Below are 18,927 nucleotides of genomic sequence, written 5' to 3'. Positions count from 1 at the left end.
CTCTGCCTTTCTGGCAATTTCTCCTCCTGGGTCCCTCTCTTTCAGTGGCAAAACTTCTTACTGAAGAGGCTCTGGCTCACACCCTTAATGTTCAATCATTTGAGCTACTGAACACTCATTATTGAAATTAGTGCAAATTAAGCATGCGCTAATGGCATCAATTCAGGACAGCATCACTCTCTGTGACAAGTACACAAGCACACGCTTTCCTGAATTCTGATCTAATTACAGTACTGATTAGGAATGGGTTTAAGAATGTGCTTAAGCAGTAGTGGTCAGAATAATAGGACTTCAAATACTGTGATTCCAGCTATCAGTGACTGAGCTTCTGCCCAGGTAGGTTTGAAAAATGATCGCAGCATCTAAGCCCAAGTAATTCTAGTCTCTGTTTCTTGCCATTTGTTTGTATATCATTTAGATTTCTTGGAATCAAGAGTTTACATGCAGTTTAGAAAGAAAACACATAGGACTAAAATAACACATTTATTACACGCCATGTTACAGTGCATTCCCATTTCTATTTGCGCTCACAGTACTATGGGAAACTAAAATTATGTCATCAGAAACAAATGAAGTACACAGAGAAGTCTGTCAGCAGACAGAAGCCAGTGTATCCGCAAGCCAAAGAGCCGTAACATTCAATAGCTTCAATACTCCATCACATCGTTTCATAGAAATTCGAGATGAAAGACTTCTCCATCCCTTGCCAGTGCAGGATGTCTTCTGCTCTCCTGTTCAGTCACTGGAGGCTGACTGGCAACTGACCACCACATGAGAAGGAAAAGCTAACTAGATGTGCCAGAGGAAAGCAGGCTGTGAAATTTGTATTTCCTCTCATTAGTGCCAAGTTCTTTCAAGTTCCTTTTGTTTAAAGGTGAATTAATGAAACTCGTGAGCTCACCAAATCCGGGCCTTGTATTGTACCGGGAATCGGCTGCTTTCCAAGTACACATCCAACGTTCTGCTGCCGAAGGCACCTCCATCCCTCCAACGGAGGAATGCTTTCAGTGTGCTGCCAAAGAGCATTAAACTGCACTACGGAATGAAAACCGACACGTTTCCATTGTACCAAACATCATCTGAAAATGAGACTCTAAAAAAAAAAAAAATTATAGCAGATCATTTTTTAAAGATGCCGCACTTCTACGCTCAGCCCAACAGTTGGAAGAAGCTGGTGCTCAGGAAGGTCATGCAACAAATAACGTCAGCTAACCTCAACAGCAGGTTTTCAGGTTCTCTCAGCCACTTTCATATTTCATCAGCTAAATACCGAAATAAAGTTTGCAATAAATTGGGATCTTTTCTGTCCTGCTTTCTTCCAGAACCACTGCACATACTCTGGCATTCTCTATTCAACTTTGGGGCTGAGCACTGCGGCAACATTTCATCTGAAATGTGTGTTGCATATCATACCTTATTACGTCTGGTACCAGCTAGAATATGAAAATACATTAATCTTTTCTGAGAAATTCAGAGGAGGGAGCACATTCAACAGAAATACTGCAGGGGGGAGAGGGTCCTTCATGTATCATTTTCTGTTATTAGCCATTAATCATGTCTTTATCTCCAGTACTGAACATCCTTACCTACAGCCAAATGCTAATCCCATTAATCCTCTTTAAAGATCTGCAAGGCCTTCTGTGTAATTCCGACTTTTACTTAATGCATATCTTAATTTTACAGCGATTTTTGCAAGCTCACTTGAGACCAGTTTCTTTTTCAGAAAGGAGGAAAGACTGCATTTTTTGTAACAAAGACAACGGATTTGAAAATACAAATGGGTTACTACATACTGCCAGCCAGCAACAGTCAATACAGAGAAGTCAGTCCAGAAAGGCTACTGCCGAAGAATTGCTACCGAGGTGAACGGCAGCTCTGACCACAGAAAGGCTGGAGAACTGGTGCTGTGGTTTTTGGGGACCACATACCACCCTGGAGAAGGATCTGCAATGCACAAGGATGATTTTTACTTCCCCCTCCTCCCCCCGGTAACAGGGCTTCTCCATTAGAAACAAACCAACACGGAGGAGGTGGTTACACAGCAATCCGTAGCACCGGTTCAGTAAACCCGTGCGATTTGCCTTTGGCTCAGTGAGCAGCACGTGCAGGAAGAAGCCCAATCTCCAACGTCGCACTGCCTGCAAAGCGGGGCAGGTAACACGCTGCACTCTTCGGGCTGCGGGTGCAACATGGTGGCTTCGAATACCACGACTATAGCACTGTCACATGCTTTCAAAACTCTGGTCAGACAAATTCCACCCAACGTAGAGCTATGACTTTTTCTCTGGCCATGGGTGTGGATCGGACAGAGGAGAAGGGAACGGGGAGGATGTGAAGAGCATCACACTTAACGGCCAGAATCCCAGTCAGCCAGCGTCAGCCTGGTTTCCATGAAATGGGCAAGCAACGGCAGCTGGGCAGGAAGTTTTGAAAGCTGTAGCCCTCTTGCAGAACTTTGGGGAACTCACAACAGGGAAAGTCACGGCAGATGGAGCACAGACATAAATGTCACGAAGGCTGAAAGCCAAAAGCCTGTATCAACGGTCAGGATAAGACAAGCTCAGAATTAGCCTTGGGTTTTTTTGTGATCTACCCACTTCTTGCTGCTCTAATCTCTGCATTCTGTATAAATCTGAATGTGATTAATTATGACTTAATCACTCTTTTCAATGTACAGCAGAGAACAAGTGGTGAGTTGAAAAATAGAAATGTTCCATTTCAACTTTTTAAAATCAGGGATTAATAAAATCATCACCTTATAGATGAAATGGATGAGAATAACTAATCCCATTTTATTAAGGCTTTCTTTGTAAAGGTGTAAGAGATGCTACAAAACTCATCTGCATTATCATTGAGGATTAAAGTTGAAAGCTTATGTAGAACTGCCCAGCTAAATAACATAGCCTCTCGACTCTGCATTTTGATAAAGCTGGACAAAACCAGGTGCGTGTTCAGGCAAGTTAAATCTTAGGGACATTTGCTTTTGAATTTTCTCTTCAAAATACCATTCTCAGTTCTGTAGCTGATCACAAGAGGGAGACTACATCACCATACTTCCTCTCATTGTTTCAAATTTTTAAAGCACCCCAACAATTTGAGTCATTTTGGACCAGCTTTAATCTTTGACGGCTCACTGAAAAGTATTAATGACTGTTCAATTAGCGTTTCATTCTGAGTTTGTCCAACCTCTGAAATTTATAGATAAAGATAGCCAATCCAGTAAACAAGATTGAACAACGCAAAGGCAGTTGGGAAGAAGATTCGCGAATAGGAGTCAATTTTTGCAATACGGATGTGTATCCTTCCTTCTCTCCAAGATCCTGTGCGGCAGTCTTCAAAACAACAGAAGAAGCTAGCACAGTCCTTCCCTTCTAGGCACTCGTATCCATAATCATCATCACGTTCAGGGACATGATTAATGTTATTAATTGGAATTAGTGTTGATCCAGGTCGAACAGCAATTGCAGGTGGTTTCTTAAGAAAAACAAACAAAAAAGAAAATATGATTTTTCAGGGGTTTTTTCATCCTCACATTAAATAATCCCCTAGGCTTTCCATAGCAAAGGCCAATATTAGCACATTCAGTACACAGAAATTCTAATATTAAAGAAAACAGTCTGGGGAGCTTTGTGAATTATGAACTGCTGTACATCATTAGCTCGTGCAGGTAAAAGATCATGAATGATTTTCACCTGCCACAGGGAAACCTGGGTTGTGCTGGGATTAGGGAACAGTGGATAATTAGTTACACGGACAGGGTTAGCTGAACCCACCTACACAACACAAACGAACTTTTGGAAGTCAGTGACAGCTTGACATCTGGGTCACAAGCAAGCCCACGAGCAGGCTATAAGCATCACTGCCAAGGGAGTGGTGGTTCTCCCATCATTTGGACTCTGTGGAACGAGCCTGGATGTGCTTGTGGAAGCTGCATCTTCACCAAAACGAAAAGCTAGTGGAATTATTACAGCATCACCGGTGAAGTTGAAGAGACTGAGACACATCAGGCCAAGCTACATTGTATAACCCTCTGATGTTAAATCCCTAAACCATATGCCCTGCCTTAGACACCAACACATAAAACTCATTAGGAGAGTGACATTCAAGTCAGTGAAACTGCTTAATTCAGCTCTTCATTCTTACTTTTAATTTCCGTGGGCATAACTCCATCCTCTTGAAATCTGGTAAAACCTCAGTGAAATAGATGTTAAGGTTCATAAATAATTTTCACAGAAGAAATATGGATGCTTTGTTGCCCAGTACATACACTGATGGCCATTCCCCTCTTGGGACTTTTGCCTTTTCGCCTTCCTTTTACTTGCAGGACCACAGCCCATCTTTCCTCCTGTTATTTTTTTTTTTCCACACAGTTCTTCACTCTTCATCCTTGTTTTCCTGAATATTTCAAAAGACATTCTCTATCTGTCCTCTTTCTAAATCTCACAGCCTTTTTAAACTACTCCTTAATCACCTTTCTTTCAAACACCCCCCCCCCCCCCCCCACCTTTGGCATCTCTTCTAAAATCTTCAGACTGAAGATAGGGGCTACATCAACATTATTCTCACATTGTCTTCTCTCTTTTCTACCATTTCCACCTTTTGTTGTGTAAGGAAAAATATAACATGAAAGGATGGAGTCAGAAGAACTAACTGGGTATTGCAGTGTAGAGAAGCGTCTCTCTTAAACAATTATACATGAGAGGTAATGAAAAAATATGAAAAAAATACAAAAAGCAGACAGCCACATCATCCAGATTCTTGTTATGTTTTAGAGTCCGGTTGTCCCAATGGCAGGGAGTCACCTTGGCCAGCAGGCAGGTCTCTGGGTTGTAGAGGAGGCTCTCCCTTGCTGCCCAGTGTCCCAAGGAGGGTGGTAAAGCAGTGCAGCATCCACCAGGTCTTCGAATAGATTGATTTAATAAGTGTCTTTACCAGAGGAAGTCTCACACAGACTGCTGCTCCAACACTTTTTAGACATGATGACCTAGGGAGCTAATTATCATCCTAAAGGACCTCATTATTCCTTTCAGTTATGTTAAAATACTGACATCACTAACTAACAGCAGTTAGATGCTTCTACCCTAATTTGAGGCATTACAAACAGGGCTTATTTTCATAAAACACACACAGTAAGTTCAATTTTTTTTCTTTTTTTGAACTCAAGAACTCATTAGTTTGTTGAAGATACATAGGGAAAGGTGTTTATTTCTGATTCACGCCTGCTCTGGCTTGACAAGAATTTTCTGACCGTCGGTTCTGCCAACATGAGATCCATGGCACGATTCGTTCCTGCTAGGGGGGTAAAACAGGAACCCCCACCTCAGAAACACCACGAGAGGAGTTAAGAACAACAGTACTGCTGCTCACTGCTCATGTCCCCAGCACAGACTGAAGCTGGTCACTGAATTACGGGTTGGAAGAGGTGGCCTGAGAGAGGCAGAATGACAGTGCCATCTTAGAGGCATAACTACCTCCAGGGAATGCATAAAATGTGTGTAAAAAAGAGACAACCTGAGGCAAAAGGGGAAAAAAGACCAATGCCTCACAAGAAAATGACCTTGTATCAATTGACAGAGACTTTAAAAAACAAACAAACCAACCAACAAATAAAAAACCCCCCAAAACCCAAAAAAACCCACGTAGATAGAGTAGCACATGCTGATTGTTCATGTACATGCCCATGGATATTGTAGATAAAAGTCCACTTCTAGTGAGAATCATTTATAGTATGCTCTGGTAGGGCCAAACCCAAATTATTCTGCACGAACACTAACACCAGTAGAACAGAAAGCCATCGTCTGTGGAGATCACGGCACAGGAGCTGCATTCACTTCAGGTGAAATGATGATCAGAACAAGATCCTCAACTAATTAAGTTTAATCTTTCCTGCTCAAACTAATTATCATGACTCATGTGGATTTACAGAAGCCAATTCACCCTCCCTGTCTCAAATAATGCCAGCACATATTTTGTAAGGTGAAACTGCTGTAATCATTTGTACAATCTCACCATTTTCTCACAAGGTCATTTATTGCTCCTTCTTGGCATCATTTCCTGGAATAATCAGCTTTTATTGCATTTTGCAATAGAAACAGAAGACCTACACAAGGTAAATTTTCCAAGGAAAAAACACCTGTAAATGACAACTTTTCAGAAGGAATTAAACTGACTATTCTAATTAAATTGTTTTTTTGAGTTACATATCCATAACTACAACACCAGAAGAATGAATAACAATCTTCGACAACGATAAAGGAAAAAAAAAAGAAAAAGAAAAATATGGATCTGTAATTGTACAGCTTCTCATTAATTAATCTGATGGTGTCTTTAATTGTGCTATTTGGAACAAAAAATTTTATAGGTGTTTATAAAGCTTCACCAAAAAACCCCTATTATCAAATTAGAATCCTTGCATACGAGTATATTAAATTTAATCCCCTCCTTTTTTCAGAGTAATCTCTTACCTAGTATGGTCTTATAGCCATAACATGCTGCAACATGTTTAAAAATTCTGTGTGAAAGGATGGTTGTTTTTCAAATACTTAGAAATAAAGAGCATGTGTCAAAAACACAGTAAAACACAGCTGAACAGTTCTGAATATTGTATTGCTAATTTTAATCTTAGTCCAAACTCCAGCTGTTTATTCAGTGAGTGTCATAGTTTCTATCTCACCATTATTCTATGTTTTAAATTATCATACACACGGAAAATCTCCAAGCATTTGGCCAATTCCTGTGCAAACGGCTGATGGGTGAGCAGATTCTGGAAAGCCTCGTTACTCCAGCCACTAATTGCCACTTCAGTGGCTCTTGATCCGAAGAAGGAGATATTTCCTCCCCTCTTCATTTTTCTCTTGTTGTGCATGGTGAAAGCAGACCTATTTCAGCTCCCTCTTCCCCATGTGTTGTTGAGACCTCACTGCAGCAAGAACCTAAGCTGGAATCTATTATGCTAGCGCTGGAAGTCCCCCAGGTCCTGCAGCCTCTGGTGTCTTCTACCCACATTGCTCAGCAGCAGCCCTTGCTAAAGCCCATTTTCCATCCTCTCCCCTGTGCCCACGTTTGCTTCTACCACTAACAGGATGGAGGTCTGAGATTTCCATTTTCCAGTTCTCTCTCTGGGCTGTGTTGGATTCCCTGGGGATCCCAGCGATGTCCAACCAAGGCAGCACAGGGTAGCATTCACCCTTCACCACCAGCCTTGCCCTAAACACACAGCTGATGAATCACACAATCTTAAAATCATTCAGGTTGGAAAAGACCTCTGAGATCATCAAGTCCAGCTGTCAACCCATCACCCCCATGCCTGCTAAACCATGTCCTGAAGTGCTATATCCACACGGTTTTTGAACCTCTACAGGGGTGGAGACTCCACCACCACCCTGGGCAGCCTGGTTGAATCATAACTCGGGTGCACTCCGACCAGCTCACCTTACAAAACGTGAGGGCTCGCAGCTCTCTAGGGTATTCAGCCCTAGCAGCCGCTTTCTGATGCCAGTCGTGGAACGGACACAGTTCGTAACAGGATTTCTGCATCTCCGTATCTGGGCTTCTGTAATTTCATTTAAATTTCTGTTTGATCTCACACAGGTGGTATTCACCCTTCACCCAGAAAAGACCACTGATGTCACGATTCACCTACCCTCCAACTTCCTTTGATGAAGTGATCTGGAAGGGGTCTTTACAACATTGTCCTGCCTCGTATTCTCTCCAAAAGATTACTACAATCAAGCCTCAGATATTAAGACTAATGTTTGAATGAATAAGCTATTTAATGACTGTACCTCAATGTTTTATTAATTTAAAGATTAGGTTTAAATATTTGCGCTGGCTTCCAACAATGAATTCTTTGGAAGTGCCAGAATTCTTGCTACACGAACAGAATGCCTCTTAAAATGGAATAATACTTGTTCGTGGGATATGTGATGATTTACACCATACAAACATCGCCTTGCAAAAGCAAAAGGTTCATTTTACCACAAAGAAACAAGAAAAAAAAGAAAAAAAGAGTTAAAGTAGAATTTCTGAAGCGCAAGGGAGTCAGAATACTGCCCAGGACTAAGCACTTTTTTATTTGCAAAGCTAGGGAGATGAGACCCAAGGCTGGTGATGCAGACCCCAACAAATCCTCACACCTTCAGTCCGTTCGCATTCTCTCTGCTGCTACAGCCTTGCCTGTGGTTCTTTGCCAGGTGTTGTGCCCAGACAGAGCTGTCTCCATGGGCACACGCTCCACGGGCAGCTCTAGAAGCACCAACAGCTTGGGCATGGCGTGGAAGCACGGAATATTATAGTAAATCACCCTCTAGCTTAGGCTCGCATGTTCTCATTCACATGAGTGGAATGATTTCAAAACTTTGTTCATTAGTAGTATTTACAGAAAATCAATAAAAAACCCCAACTCTAAAAAAATGATAAAAAAAATATCAGTGTTAATTATCTTTGAACATTAGCTCTTCTACCTAAGAATGAGTCTCTCCAAATTAATGTTACAATAAAGAGCATGCTGCATTTTTTTTTCCATTTTGTTTGGCTAAACTTACCGATGGCTTAGATTTTGCCTTCTTTTCTTTTCCTTTGTCCCCTTTTCTGTTGCTGGTAAAGTAATGCAAGGTGCCGTATTCCATCAAGGCAGCAAACACAAAAATGAAGCAAACTGACACAAAAAGGTCCATTGCTGTCACGTAGGAGACCTTTGGGAGCGACTTCCTAGCGATTGTACTCAACGTTGTCATGGTCAGCACCGTTGTAATGCCTGCACGAGAACGAAGGGAAGAGGGAATATGATCATACGGTCACCAAAAAACCAAAATCCTCAAATTAGCCCGTGAGTCACTCGCGAGGCATCACAAGAACGAGCCACCACAGGGTTCCCCGCAGATCCCACCCACACCATCGGTGCTACTGCAGGAAGCCGTCCCTATGGATCCAGCGGCCACTGTGGGATCGTACGGGAGGCAGCACATCCGCTGGCGGTGTAAATCCCTCCCGTTTTCAACGCCCGCTGAATGAACAAAGAGCTGGAGAAAGTTTGTGTGATTTCTTAAAATCTGTTATAAAACGCACACGTAAAACAAATACAACAGAAAAACTGGTACAAATAAGAACACAAATTTTATAAACACAAACAACGTCCTTTGGCTTTTGAAGGATTGCGATGTACAAAAAGACACATTCAGAAAAAAGGGTGTGTTATTTACCAATTATTTCAAACTTTCAGAAAACATGAGAAAAGGGAATGATGTTTTTTGCGTCTGACATGTAGCAGGTCAACCTAGACGACCTTCATGGCTTTTCTGGTGTCATTCTGCGTTACCGGGTATGTTTTCAATACTGTGCCTTCAGTAATAGAAAATGCTTCCCTTGATTCACTTACATACAAGTTAATTAAAAGCTCAAGCTGCCCTTAATAGCGATGTGCTCGGAATCTCAACTACACCACTCTTCAACTGTTTAACATTGAGAAGGTGTTAACGCTTTCTTCTTAGATTTGATGCTTTAGGGACATGCAAAGCCTTTTTCATAGCAGTCCAAAACGAAGATGTGACCTTTCCTTTGGAGAGCAATACTTGAACACACCAATAATTTGTTATTGACATGCACCGGCGTATTGCAAAAAATGGTCTCAGGCTGTCTACGGCTTTTTAATCAAAGCCTGGAGTCACGGCTCCCTGTGGACTGATCCTGCAGCAGGAAAGCCGTGGTGATTTTGCAGCAGATTTCCCGGTGAAATGACATGCCTAAAAGGGCAAACAGACAGCCACGGAGTTTTTCAGCAGCGCTTCACTCCCGCTAGACGCTTTTGAAAATCGATTAGGCATTTCTCTGCATAACTAAATATCTAAATACCTTTAAACACCCCAAACCTTTCACTCTGGGAAACCATGATCCACCAGAATCTTTCAAGATACACAGAAGAAAAAGGCCCCAGCCTTCCCAGTGTACCAGATCCAGCTCAGCCTCCAGATGGGAGGTGGCCCCACCATCCCCCTCACCCACTTCTGCTCAGAGAGGAGAGATGGAGACAGGGACTCTCCCAGTCCTCTCCACCACGTCAAAGGCGTCTGGGGGGCTGTCACAGGGAGCCAGCCTCCCACAGCATCACGACCGCCTGCCACGGTGGACCCTGCTTAGTTTTGGCTTTCTCATCTTAATTTCTCAGTCTTTTTCTATAAAACTGTGTCTGCTTGACTGGTATTCTCTTTCTTCACCAGAACACCTGCGTGGGCAAAAAGCCGTCCCAAAATCTGTCAGACGATGGCTCCTGCGTGTTTACAGAAAAGGAGCTCAGAGTTAGCGGCGGGGAGCTGTAAATGCGACATTGCAACTGTCTGTAGTACGTCTCCAGCAGCTGAAGGTTAGCACTGCTGAAGTGGGAACACGAAAACTCCAGCTTAACCATGAGATCAAAGGCAAATTTGATAGGCTTGAGGCACAGAAGTACTCTGGAAGAACTTCTTCCCTCTGAGGGTGACGGAGCACTGGAACAGGCTGCCCAGGGAGGTTGTGGAGTCTCCTTCTCTGGAGATATTCAAGCCCCACCTGGACAAGGTCCTCTACAGCCTACTGTTGGTGACCCTGCTTCTGCAGGGGGTTGGACTGGATGACCCACAGAGGTCCCTGCCAACCCCAACTAGTCTGTGATTCTGTGACTCTGTAAAAAGAACAAACTGGGTACAGAACTAGCAGGAGACCAATACAACAGGTTTTCCTGTTATAGCTAGTGTCTTTCCAGACAGTACCCACAAAGATGTCCAACGATTAGTCAGTCAATGAAATCTTCTCATAAATTTCTATATCAAGATTTGAAACTACCGAGAGAGAGTTCTATTAATTTTTTTCAAGATTTTAGGCTCTCTTCACTAAACTTTGCAGTATTTTTAAATAGCATGAAGGCAAGATCCAAGACTCAGATTTTCTTCCTTTACCTTTGCACTGGGCTAATGAGCCGTACTCCTTTTTTCTCACTTTCTTTCTGGACTCCTGAATTTTGCAGGCTTGACTGCACAGTGGCCCAGTTTCGGTGGGAAAGGCAGGGAGTCACAGCCCGGACTCACCCTTCTGGTAGGAAACGCTGCTGGGACGTGGGGACGGCGTGTTCCCAGTTGTATACACTGATGGGGAAAAGTAACTCACATCTCTCACTCCCTAAGATACACCCCCAGCTCTTGATCTTTCCCCCATAATAGGTGATACCACCAGTTTTAATAAAAGCATCTATTGCTGCTAAGCTCGAAGCTGCTGGGGTGAGTCCTGCACACTCCAGGCACCCCTGTCTGTCCCGCTTTAGGTGGGGGCCATGACCCTTCTCCAAGGCAGCGCATGAATCCTCACCAGCCAAAAGCAGGAGACTGACACCATGGTGTCAGGTCAGCCAAGAGGACACTCACACAGAATCCTCTCTGTGGCACCTGCAACACGCTTCAGTACTGTCAGTAGTAAAAGCAGGACAGCGAGTCAGGTTTTGTGAGTTCTGTGCTTAACTGCAACTTTGGTTGCAAGTTCTCTGTCCTATCCTGGGCTTAAAAGAACAGCTGAATCATTTCTATTAGTAAAAAAACCCAACAACAACAATGAAAAAGTAGCAAAACCAAACAAAAAAGCCAACAACAAAAAAACCCCAACACGGATCTTCACGACTGTCGCCTGTAGCAATGACATCCCTTTGTTCCACAACGCTGAGTGAAGTTTCATCATACTTGTCAGACTAATGACTGCCATACTGCCGTCCCTGGAGATGAGAAAAAGAATGTAAAGGAGAAAAAATGTATTTACATGAGCAACAGCAGATCCACAAGGCTTGGATCGGGATTTTTTTCCAGATGTCCATTGTCAGTACTCCCTCCCTAAGCCCTGCTGTGCAACCACAGCAGGATCCTCCTACTCTGAATCTTGCAGTTCGGGAGAAAGGGTGATCAATGGTCACAATCCGAAGGGGGATGAGATGTGGTTCATTTACTCCCTGCTGCAGATTTGTATTCCTGGAGAGTACCAGACCCTTCAAGGTTGAAAAAAGACATTCTTACCCAGAGAAGTCCTTGCAGGAACTGCGTCCTTATTGATCCAAAATGACACCCATGAAAGAACAACAGTGAGTATACAAGGAATGTATGTCTGGATAGTAAAATATCCCATACGTCTGCTGAGATCAAAGAAGATGGTCATAATAATATAATCACCTATAAATTAAAAAAAAAGAAAAAAAAGCTTATATGACACTGAAAACGTTCTCAGTTGTATCTTCATCTATTAGTCTTGTTTACATAGATATTAAATGAAATAAAACTTAGCACTTTGCCTTACCAGACAAAGTATGAGAAATCTCAGTTGTGTTTCGCAGCCCTACAAACGCAAACTGATACAGTCTCCAGTATTTTGGATCCGCCACTTCGACAGAGGTTTTCTTCCACTTGTATTCAATTTCATTTCTGGGATATCCATCTAGAATAAAGCAGAGCAAATCAAGCGTTCGGCCGCAGCATATACCAAAGCATGTTTTGGGATCTCTGAAGGGGTTTATAAACTAATCCAGTGCTACATATAAAGTGGACCAGAGAGAAAGCCAACATGTAGTCCACGTGATACACTTCAAATTTAACCACAAAATACCTAGCCTCAGTTATAAGCCTAGCTAAGTGTACAATGAACCAAAAACTATGTAAATACGAATGTTCAGGAAATATCTACACAATATTTGGGAACTCAGATACGAAAAACTGGCTCAGAATCATCACTAGGAATTAATACACAAATGTTCTATACAATATCATTAAATGATGACAAAAACTTCAATGGACAGAAATTTATTAACACATAATTTGATAAAATTCCTATTGATATTTATTGAAATTTGTCCGTTATTCCCAGAATGGATTTTTGCGGCCTGATTCCCTGCCAAGCACTTAAACTTCAAGGAATTGAAGCCTTCTTGATTTTCATGTGCCTCACATGTTGCCCCACATCACCTTGCAGAAAGGCAGAAATCAAACTGAGCAAGGCTCGCCCACGTGGCACAGCCATGGAATCAACGGAGTTTCCAAAGCTCATTCAGCTGGAAGCACTCCAGAAGGAAGTACTAAAGGAAAACATTAATTTGAAAAGAATCACTGAAGTTTGATTTCCCTGCCTATTAGGTTTCACATTGAGGAATAAGTCATTAATCCGTGTTCAGGTGGTTTGGGTTTCTTTTGCCAGTAATGGCTCAATTGCCTTAGGAACTTGTTTTTTTTTGTATAGTTTATAGTAAAGAAATGAAGCCTGAAAGTTGTGTTTCTTGCTCTCATGAATAAGCCTCACTGAAAGGAGAAGGACTTCTTATGCTGATTAAGCATTTACAGGAACAGGTTGAAGACGACAGATCTTATTCTTCCTATGAAGTGTACCACATGGAACTAATTCAATGCTGGCAAGTCTGGCAGGCATGAAAAATAAAGTTCTTCCAGGGCAATAGATTTCCATTAACGGGAATGGGCATTGGATCAGACTTCTAAGCAATACGATTATATTTAAAGTTGCAACCAAATGAAATGCATGTAATTCAACTCCTTCATTCATAATGTGCAAATGCATTCATAATGTATTTAAAAATGCAATAAATCTAATCAAAACATAAACAGGTCAGTTCTTTCCTTCACTACAAGGCTTTAAAAAATAAACACTTGTTCTCTTGCTGCCAGAATTTAAGGAAATTTAAAGCCTGAATGTAAAGGAGAAAAAAAAAGTTTTACCACCTACAGCTTGAGAACTCCAGTGGACAGGAGTGTTCATCCATCGGGAAGTTATGAAGCTGAAGGTAGCATTCAGCATTAATTGTCAGCCTAATTAGAAAAGGAAGAGGGAAAAAAGAAAAAAAGGAAAAAAGATTACATTCAAGCATCCAGACGCTTCAGACTAGAGAGTAAAGAACATTCGCAGACATCAATTTTGCCGATTAAAGGATGTTACAGACAGCCAGCTGTGTATCAGCAAGGACCATCCCACACCACCACAAAGAACGCCAGCCGTCACCGTACGCAGCCTGAGGACCTGCGCTGTCTCAATGGGCATTTCAAGCCGTGTCAGAATTTTCAGTTGATTTGGGGGGATCTCTCAGCTCCTTACCAAAAACAGGGGATAAAAGGGAAGGACCGAAGGCAGGACAAGGAGGGGGGTTTATGACAGCATATAGAGGAAGCTTCTGCAGAACACATTTGTCGAGTCAAACTGCATTTGGTGTCATCGTATCTGGTGCCTATATACATGAGAGAGAAAGTGGGGACACTCTTGGGCTTGCTCTGTACCGAGGGAAGCAGCTCTGCTGAAGACAGCATGGATAGGAAAGACCAGACTTCATATTTCTACTCAGTTAATGTCTAAGGCGCTCAAGCAACTCAGGCAGCTAATACACATTTCAGAAGTAGTTTGGGACTCGTATCAACTGAATCACTTGTTGCTTTTGAAAATACTACCAGAGATTTCCAAAGAACTTCTAAGCAACCCACGCAAAACCCAGTTCTGCTACCTTTCTCTAGGAAGCCTGAGTAAGGGGTCAGGCTCCAACCTGCCCTCTTCGCATTTAAAGGAGCTCCTCCTTTCCTGGTAACACAGTGAAGCAAGTCAGAAAGTCTTCTAAAATCAACTCTGAAAATCAAGATCACGTCTGCATACTGGACTGTATGCAGTACTTACATGCTAGACAAAAAAAAAAATGGGGAAAGGAAGACTGCCTCGCGCTGCCAGAAAGACCTGTAAGTCTGTGAACAAAGTAGTTCTTCTACACAAAGCTTCACCAGGACCTTTCTAGAAGTCTGTCCTGGCCAAGAGGGAGGTTTATAAGGGAAAGTGTATGTCTTGTTAAAAAAATGAGAACTCCCCACACACAGATTTTCAACTAAAATTCTTGCATCCCTCTGAAGATACTTTACAATTTGCCAACTGTGGCATATGTATTTATCGCCTTCGTTTTCCATTTTCAACATTTGGATGGCCAAACACTTAAAGAAAAAGAAAACAAAGCCAGACTTCTATCAAAAGCAACACAACTGGATCCCCTCCCCTGGACGGAGGTCTGGCTGTGGCAGGGCTGGGTGAGGAATACCCACTCTGCTGCTTCATCACTACCTTTGCACGCTTCAGAGCTCCTCCTCCAGCACAACTGTTCTAACCTATTGCTCTGGGAGGGTTCACATGGGCTTTTTGGTTCCTTTTGCTTGTTTCTTTGTTTTACTTAGACCAAATTTAGAAGAAATTGTACGTTGAAACCGAATGGACAACGGAAGAGTAAAGTCCAAGCATGATTCTCGAATTGTTAGCTATAAAAAACCTGCTCAAACACCCCCATGTTAACAGAAGAGGCTCTCTGGAGATTTTTATAAACACCAGCATAAACTGTTTAAAAAGTGCTCTTTAGAGATATTTGTACGCTCTCAAATCAAACATATTAAGAAATCTAGAATTACTCTTCTTACTTCTGATACAGAAGACTTTTACAAACTGTTCATACAACGCAGCTAGCCTGCATGTGAAAACAGTGTAAATGACTGAAAGTCATTAAAAGTTGCTACTTCTTGTATAAAATAAATAAATAAATAAACAAACAGGAACAGAATCAGATTTATGGCATCCTCTATCTGGACGGCTTCCTGATCAGCTCCGAATTTATTGCAAGATTTTTTAGGTATACTTAAAAAAAATAAAACCGAGAGACGACCCTAAAAAGCTTTCTGTAGACGACCAGAACTTTGAAGACTTTCAAGAACTGTTTAATAAGTGTCTGAAAGATCGGCACAGACAGCCCGGGTGGCAAGCTTAAAACCAGCCCGAGCACCCCCCACCTGCCAAGAAGAATTATCACCGACATGTCTGCTTGTGCCTGGTTTGAATGAACGTTGATTTTAATAGCCTCCAAGGGTAAATATGTGAAGAAGTACATGCAGGACTGGGGCCTTAGCTTTAATCAAACTTTATATTAGCTGAAGCATGTAATCTTCTATTTATAGAATATAATTTGGTGGCAAAGAGATACCAAACTATTTAAAACAGAAAGTCTGCAAAACAATTTATGACTAGATCTGCAGTATGTTAGTGAAAGACCACCACATCATGCTATGGGCTACATAACTTTTTTTTTAAATAATGTCTGTATGTAAATGAGATTAAAATTTGCTATCCCCTTCAACTGTCTTTACCTAAATGTCTAGGCAATATATTTCACAGTTATTGATTTCATGTTTTTAATGATCAAATCTTTCTTTTTCCTCCTTTAGAAAAGTCCTTGCAAATTCCTGTGGTCCACAACAAAAGAGACGCCAAAGCTTTGATTCATATTCATTATTTTCATACTGCTGGTCATTACAGTTTAGATTTTTTTCCTACCCAGTTAATAAAAACCCACCTTAGAGTGTATAGTACTCTTCCATCACTCCAGATTCGAAGCAAACGGTTGGGAGTTGTAATCCAGTGCGCATCAGACTTCCTTGAGTTCCGGAAGAAAGTGTCTGGAATCCAGATTTTCCCGACCATGTTGCTGTTAAGCATCAGCACTTTCATGGAGCTGTTAAATTTTAGACGGCTGTCATACCATGTCTGGGCAAAAATTATATCTATGGTGTATTCCTAAAAACAGAGAAACAACCATACCTATATACACATTGACCAAAGTCTGCATAGCGAGAATTTTTAATTCATATACAAATCGAAGGCTGCTTCTTCTGTTCTCTTTCATATCACCCTTTGCACAGCACGCAGCAGCCTGTAACCCAAATGGAGAGCTCACCGATGGCTGAGAGGGATTCAGCCCTCCATCCCTCCCCCCTGGCACGCACAGATCAGCTACGGCAGAGGAGAGGTGACAGGACCATGGTGTGACTTGGAGGTCCCCTCAGCGCAACCACCTCGGGGCGGGTGGAGGGGCTGGACAGAAATATCAGGGCAACCTTAATACTTCAGGGCTAGGCTACACTTTCTAAGACAGAGATTCTACATCTCTCAAGAAGCAAGGTAAGTACACTTTCCATATTTCTACCCCAAACTTTACATGAGATCCTCCAAGAAATTTCAGATTTTGAAAAATTCGTGAATATGCGGGTGGTAAACATCACAGTTTGCAGAACGACATGCCACCATCTGCCTCAGACATCTACCTCACACACACAACAGGATACACAGCATAATCAGGAAGGAAATTCCCCTCGAGCAATTCCATTTCACTTCCTAAAGCCACAAGAAAGCTGCTTTTCTGATAAAGTCAAATTCATCAGTAGACGTATGGCCAACAAAGAAAGATGACAAAATTAAATAAAAAAAAACAACACAAAGCAAAAAACCCCACAGCCTTTAAACGAGACAATTCTTAACACAGTAAAACTTGAGGGAGATAAATATCACAGCTGCAGTGAAATATTATTTTCCAAAGAATCCAGGCAGTTGCTCCTGCACTGCAGACGAAGAGGCAGCCTCTTCTCTGCCGTGTTCTTCACATCTCTGGTCTCTCCCCTCAATGGCACACGGAACATTTCCTGCATGGCTGCCCCAGGAGAGCTCCAGGGAGCAGCCCAGCATCTCCTCTGCAGGGAGCAGGGGCTGAAGACCACCCTCAGACCCTTGGCATTGACCTTCCTGTTGTGGATGGGCGGGCAGGGGAGGAGGAAAGGAACCCATGGCTCAAACTTTTGCCCGAGCCAAAGGAGTCGCTGCTCGTTTACTTGGTCAATGAAAATCACAGAATCACAGAATAGTAGGGGCTGGAAGGGACCTCTGGGGGTCATCTAGTCCAACCCTCCTGCCGAAGCAGGGTCACCTACAGCAGGCTGCACAGGACTGCGTCCAGGCGGGTCTGGAATATCTCCAGAGAAGGAGACTCCACAGCCTCCCTGGGCAGCCTGTTCCAGTGCTCCGTCACCCTCAGAGGGAAGAAGTTCTTCCTCATGTTCAGATGGAACTTCTTGTGCCTCATTTCGTGCCCATTGCCCCTTGTCCTGTCACTGGGCACCACTGAAAATGTGCAGTGCAGACAGACAGTTCGGGGTTTAAATAACAGTGGAAGGCTTTGCTGGTTGGAGGGCGGCTTCTTTGTCCTTTTTTTTTTTTTAATATTAGTTTTAAACTGCATCCAGTTCTGGGCTCCCCAGTTCAAGAAAGATGAGGAGCTACTGGAGAGAGTCCAGCGCAGGGCTGCGAGGATGATGAGGGGACTGGAGCATCTCTCCTATGAGGAGAGGGTGAGGGAGCTGGGCTTGTTCAGCCTGGAGAAGAGAAGGCTGAGAGGGGACCTTAGAAATGCCTCTAAATATCTGCAGGGTGGGGGTCAGGAGGACGGGACCAGACTCTTTCCAGTGGTGCCCAGCGACAGGACAAGGGGCAAAGGGCACAAACTGAAGCTGAGGAAGCTCCAGCTGAAGATGAGGAAGAACTTCTTCCCTCTGAGAGTGACGGAGCCCTGGCCCAGGCTGCCCAGGGAGGCTGTGGAGTCTCCTTCTCTGGAGATATTCCAGACCCGCCTGGACGCGGTGCTGTGCAGCCTGCTCTGGGTGACCCTGCTTGGGCAGGGGGTTGGACTTGGGTGACCCACAGAGGTCCCTGCCAACCTCTACCAGTCTGTGATTCTGTAATCCCAGCAGCCAGCTGTACAAGTTACAGACTTCTCACTCATTTCTGCAACTGATACCACCCATCTCCCAGGGGATTTTGTGAAATTTGGCACTTCATTCTTGAGCAGTGCCAAGACAGATATTCCAGAACTACATTAATCTGTCTCAGTTGTCCCACCTCTCCATGTGGGAGAAGAATGGGTTCAGGAAACGGATCTGCAGGAGGGAGGCTTGCCCTCGCTCTGCAGCGTACGGCAGCTGAACTTCAACCTGGCCCCTGGGAATTCAGGGACTCACACAGGTTCCGGATAACCGGTGTAGGAGGCAAACCGTGGAGGGGCAGAGGGAACAACAGCACTGA

The 18,927-nt window shown here is 43.0% G+C and overlaps 1 protein-coding gene across 1 annotated transcript in view; it reads right to left on the bottom strand.

Annotated features, from left to right (window-relative positions):
* Nucleotides 1-470: 470 nt before the first annotated feature.
* Nucleotides 471-18,927, bottom strand: part of GABRG1 (gamma-aminobutyric acid type A receptor subunit gamma1) — a 60,461-nt gene continuing 42,004 nt past the window's right edge. The window contains exons 4-9 of the mRNA XM_075422046.1: nucleotides 16,373-16,593; nucleotides 13,735-13,817; nucleotides 12,304-12,441; nucleotides 12,027-12,179; nucleotides 8,544-8,755; nucleotides 471-3,474 (exon numbers count right to left, since the gene is read on the bottom strand). Coding sequence (XP_075278161.1) covers nucleotides 3,196-3,474; nucleotides 8,544-8,755; nucleotides 12,027-12,179; nucleotides 12,304-12,441; nucleotides 13,735-13,817; nucleotides 16,373-16,593 — 1,086 coding nt within the window. The 3' untranslated portion in view covers nucleotides 471-3,195. The remainder of the gene's footprint in view (nucleotides 3,475-8,543; nucleotides 8,756-12,026; nucleotides 12,180-12,303; nucleotides 12,442-13,734; nucleotides 13,818-16,372; nucleotides 16,594-18,927) is intronic.

This window comes from Opisthocomus hoazin, chromosome 5, assembly GCF_030867145.1.
Source record: "Opisthocomus hoazin isolate bOpiHoa1 chromosome 5, bOpiHoa1.hap1, whole genome shotgun sequence".
NCBI classification, from domain to species: domain Eukaryota; kingdom Metazoa; phylum Chordata; class Aves; order Opisthocomiformes; family Opisthocomidae; genus Opisthocomus; species Opisthocomus hoazin.
Note: the sequence above shows the minus strand (reverse complement) of the source record. Positions and strands in the feature narration are given on the sequence as shown.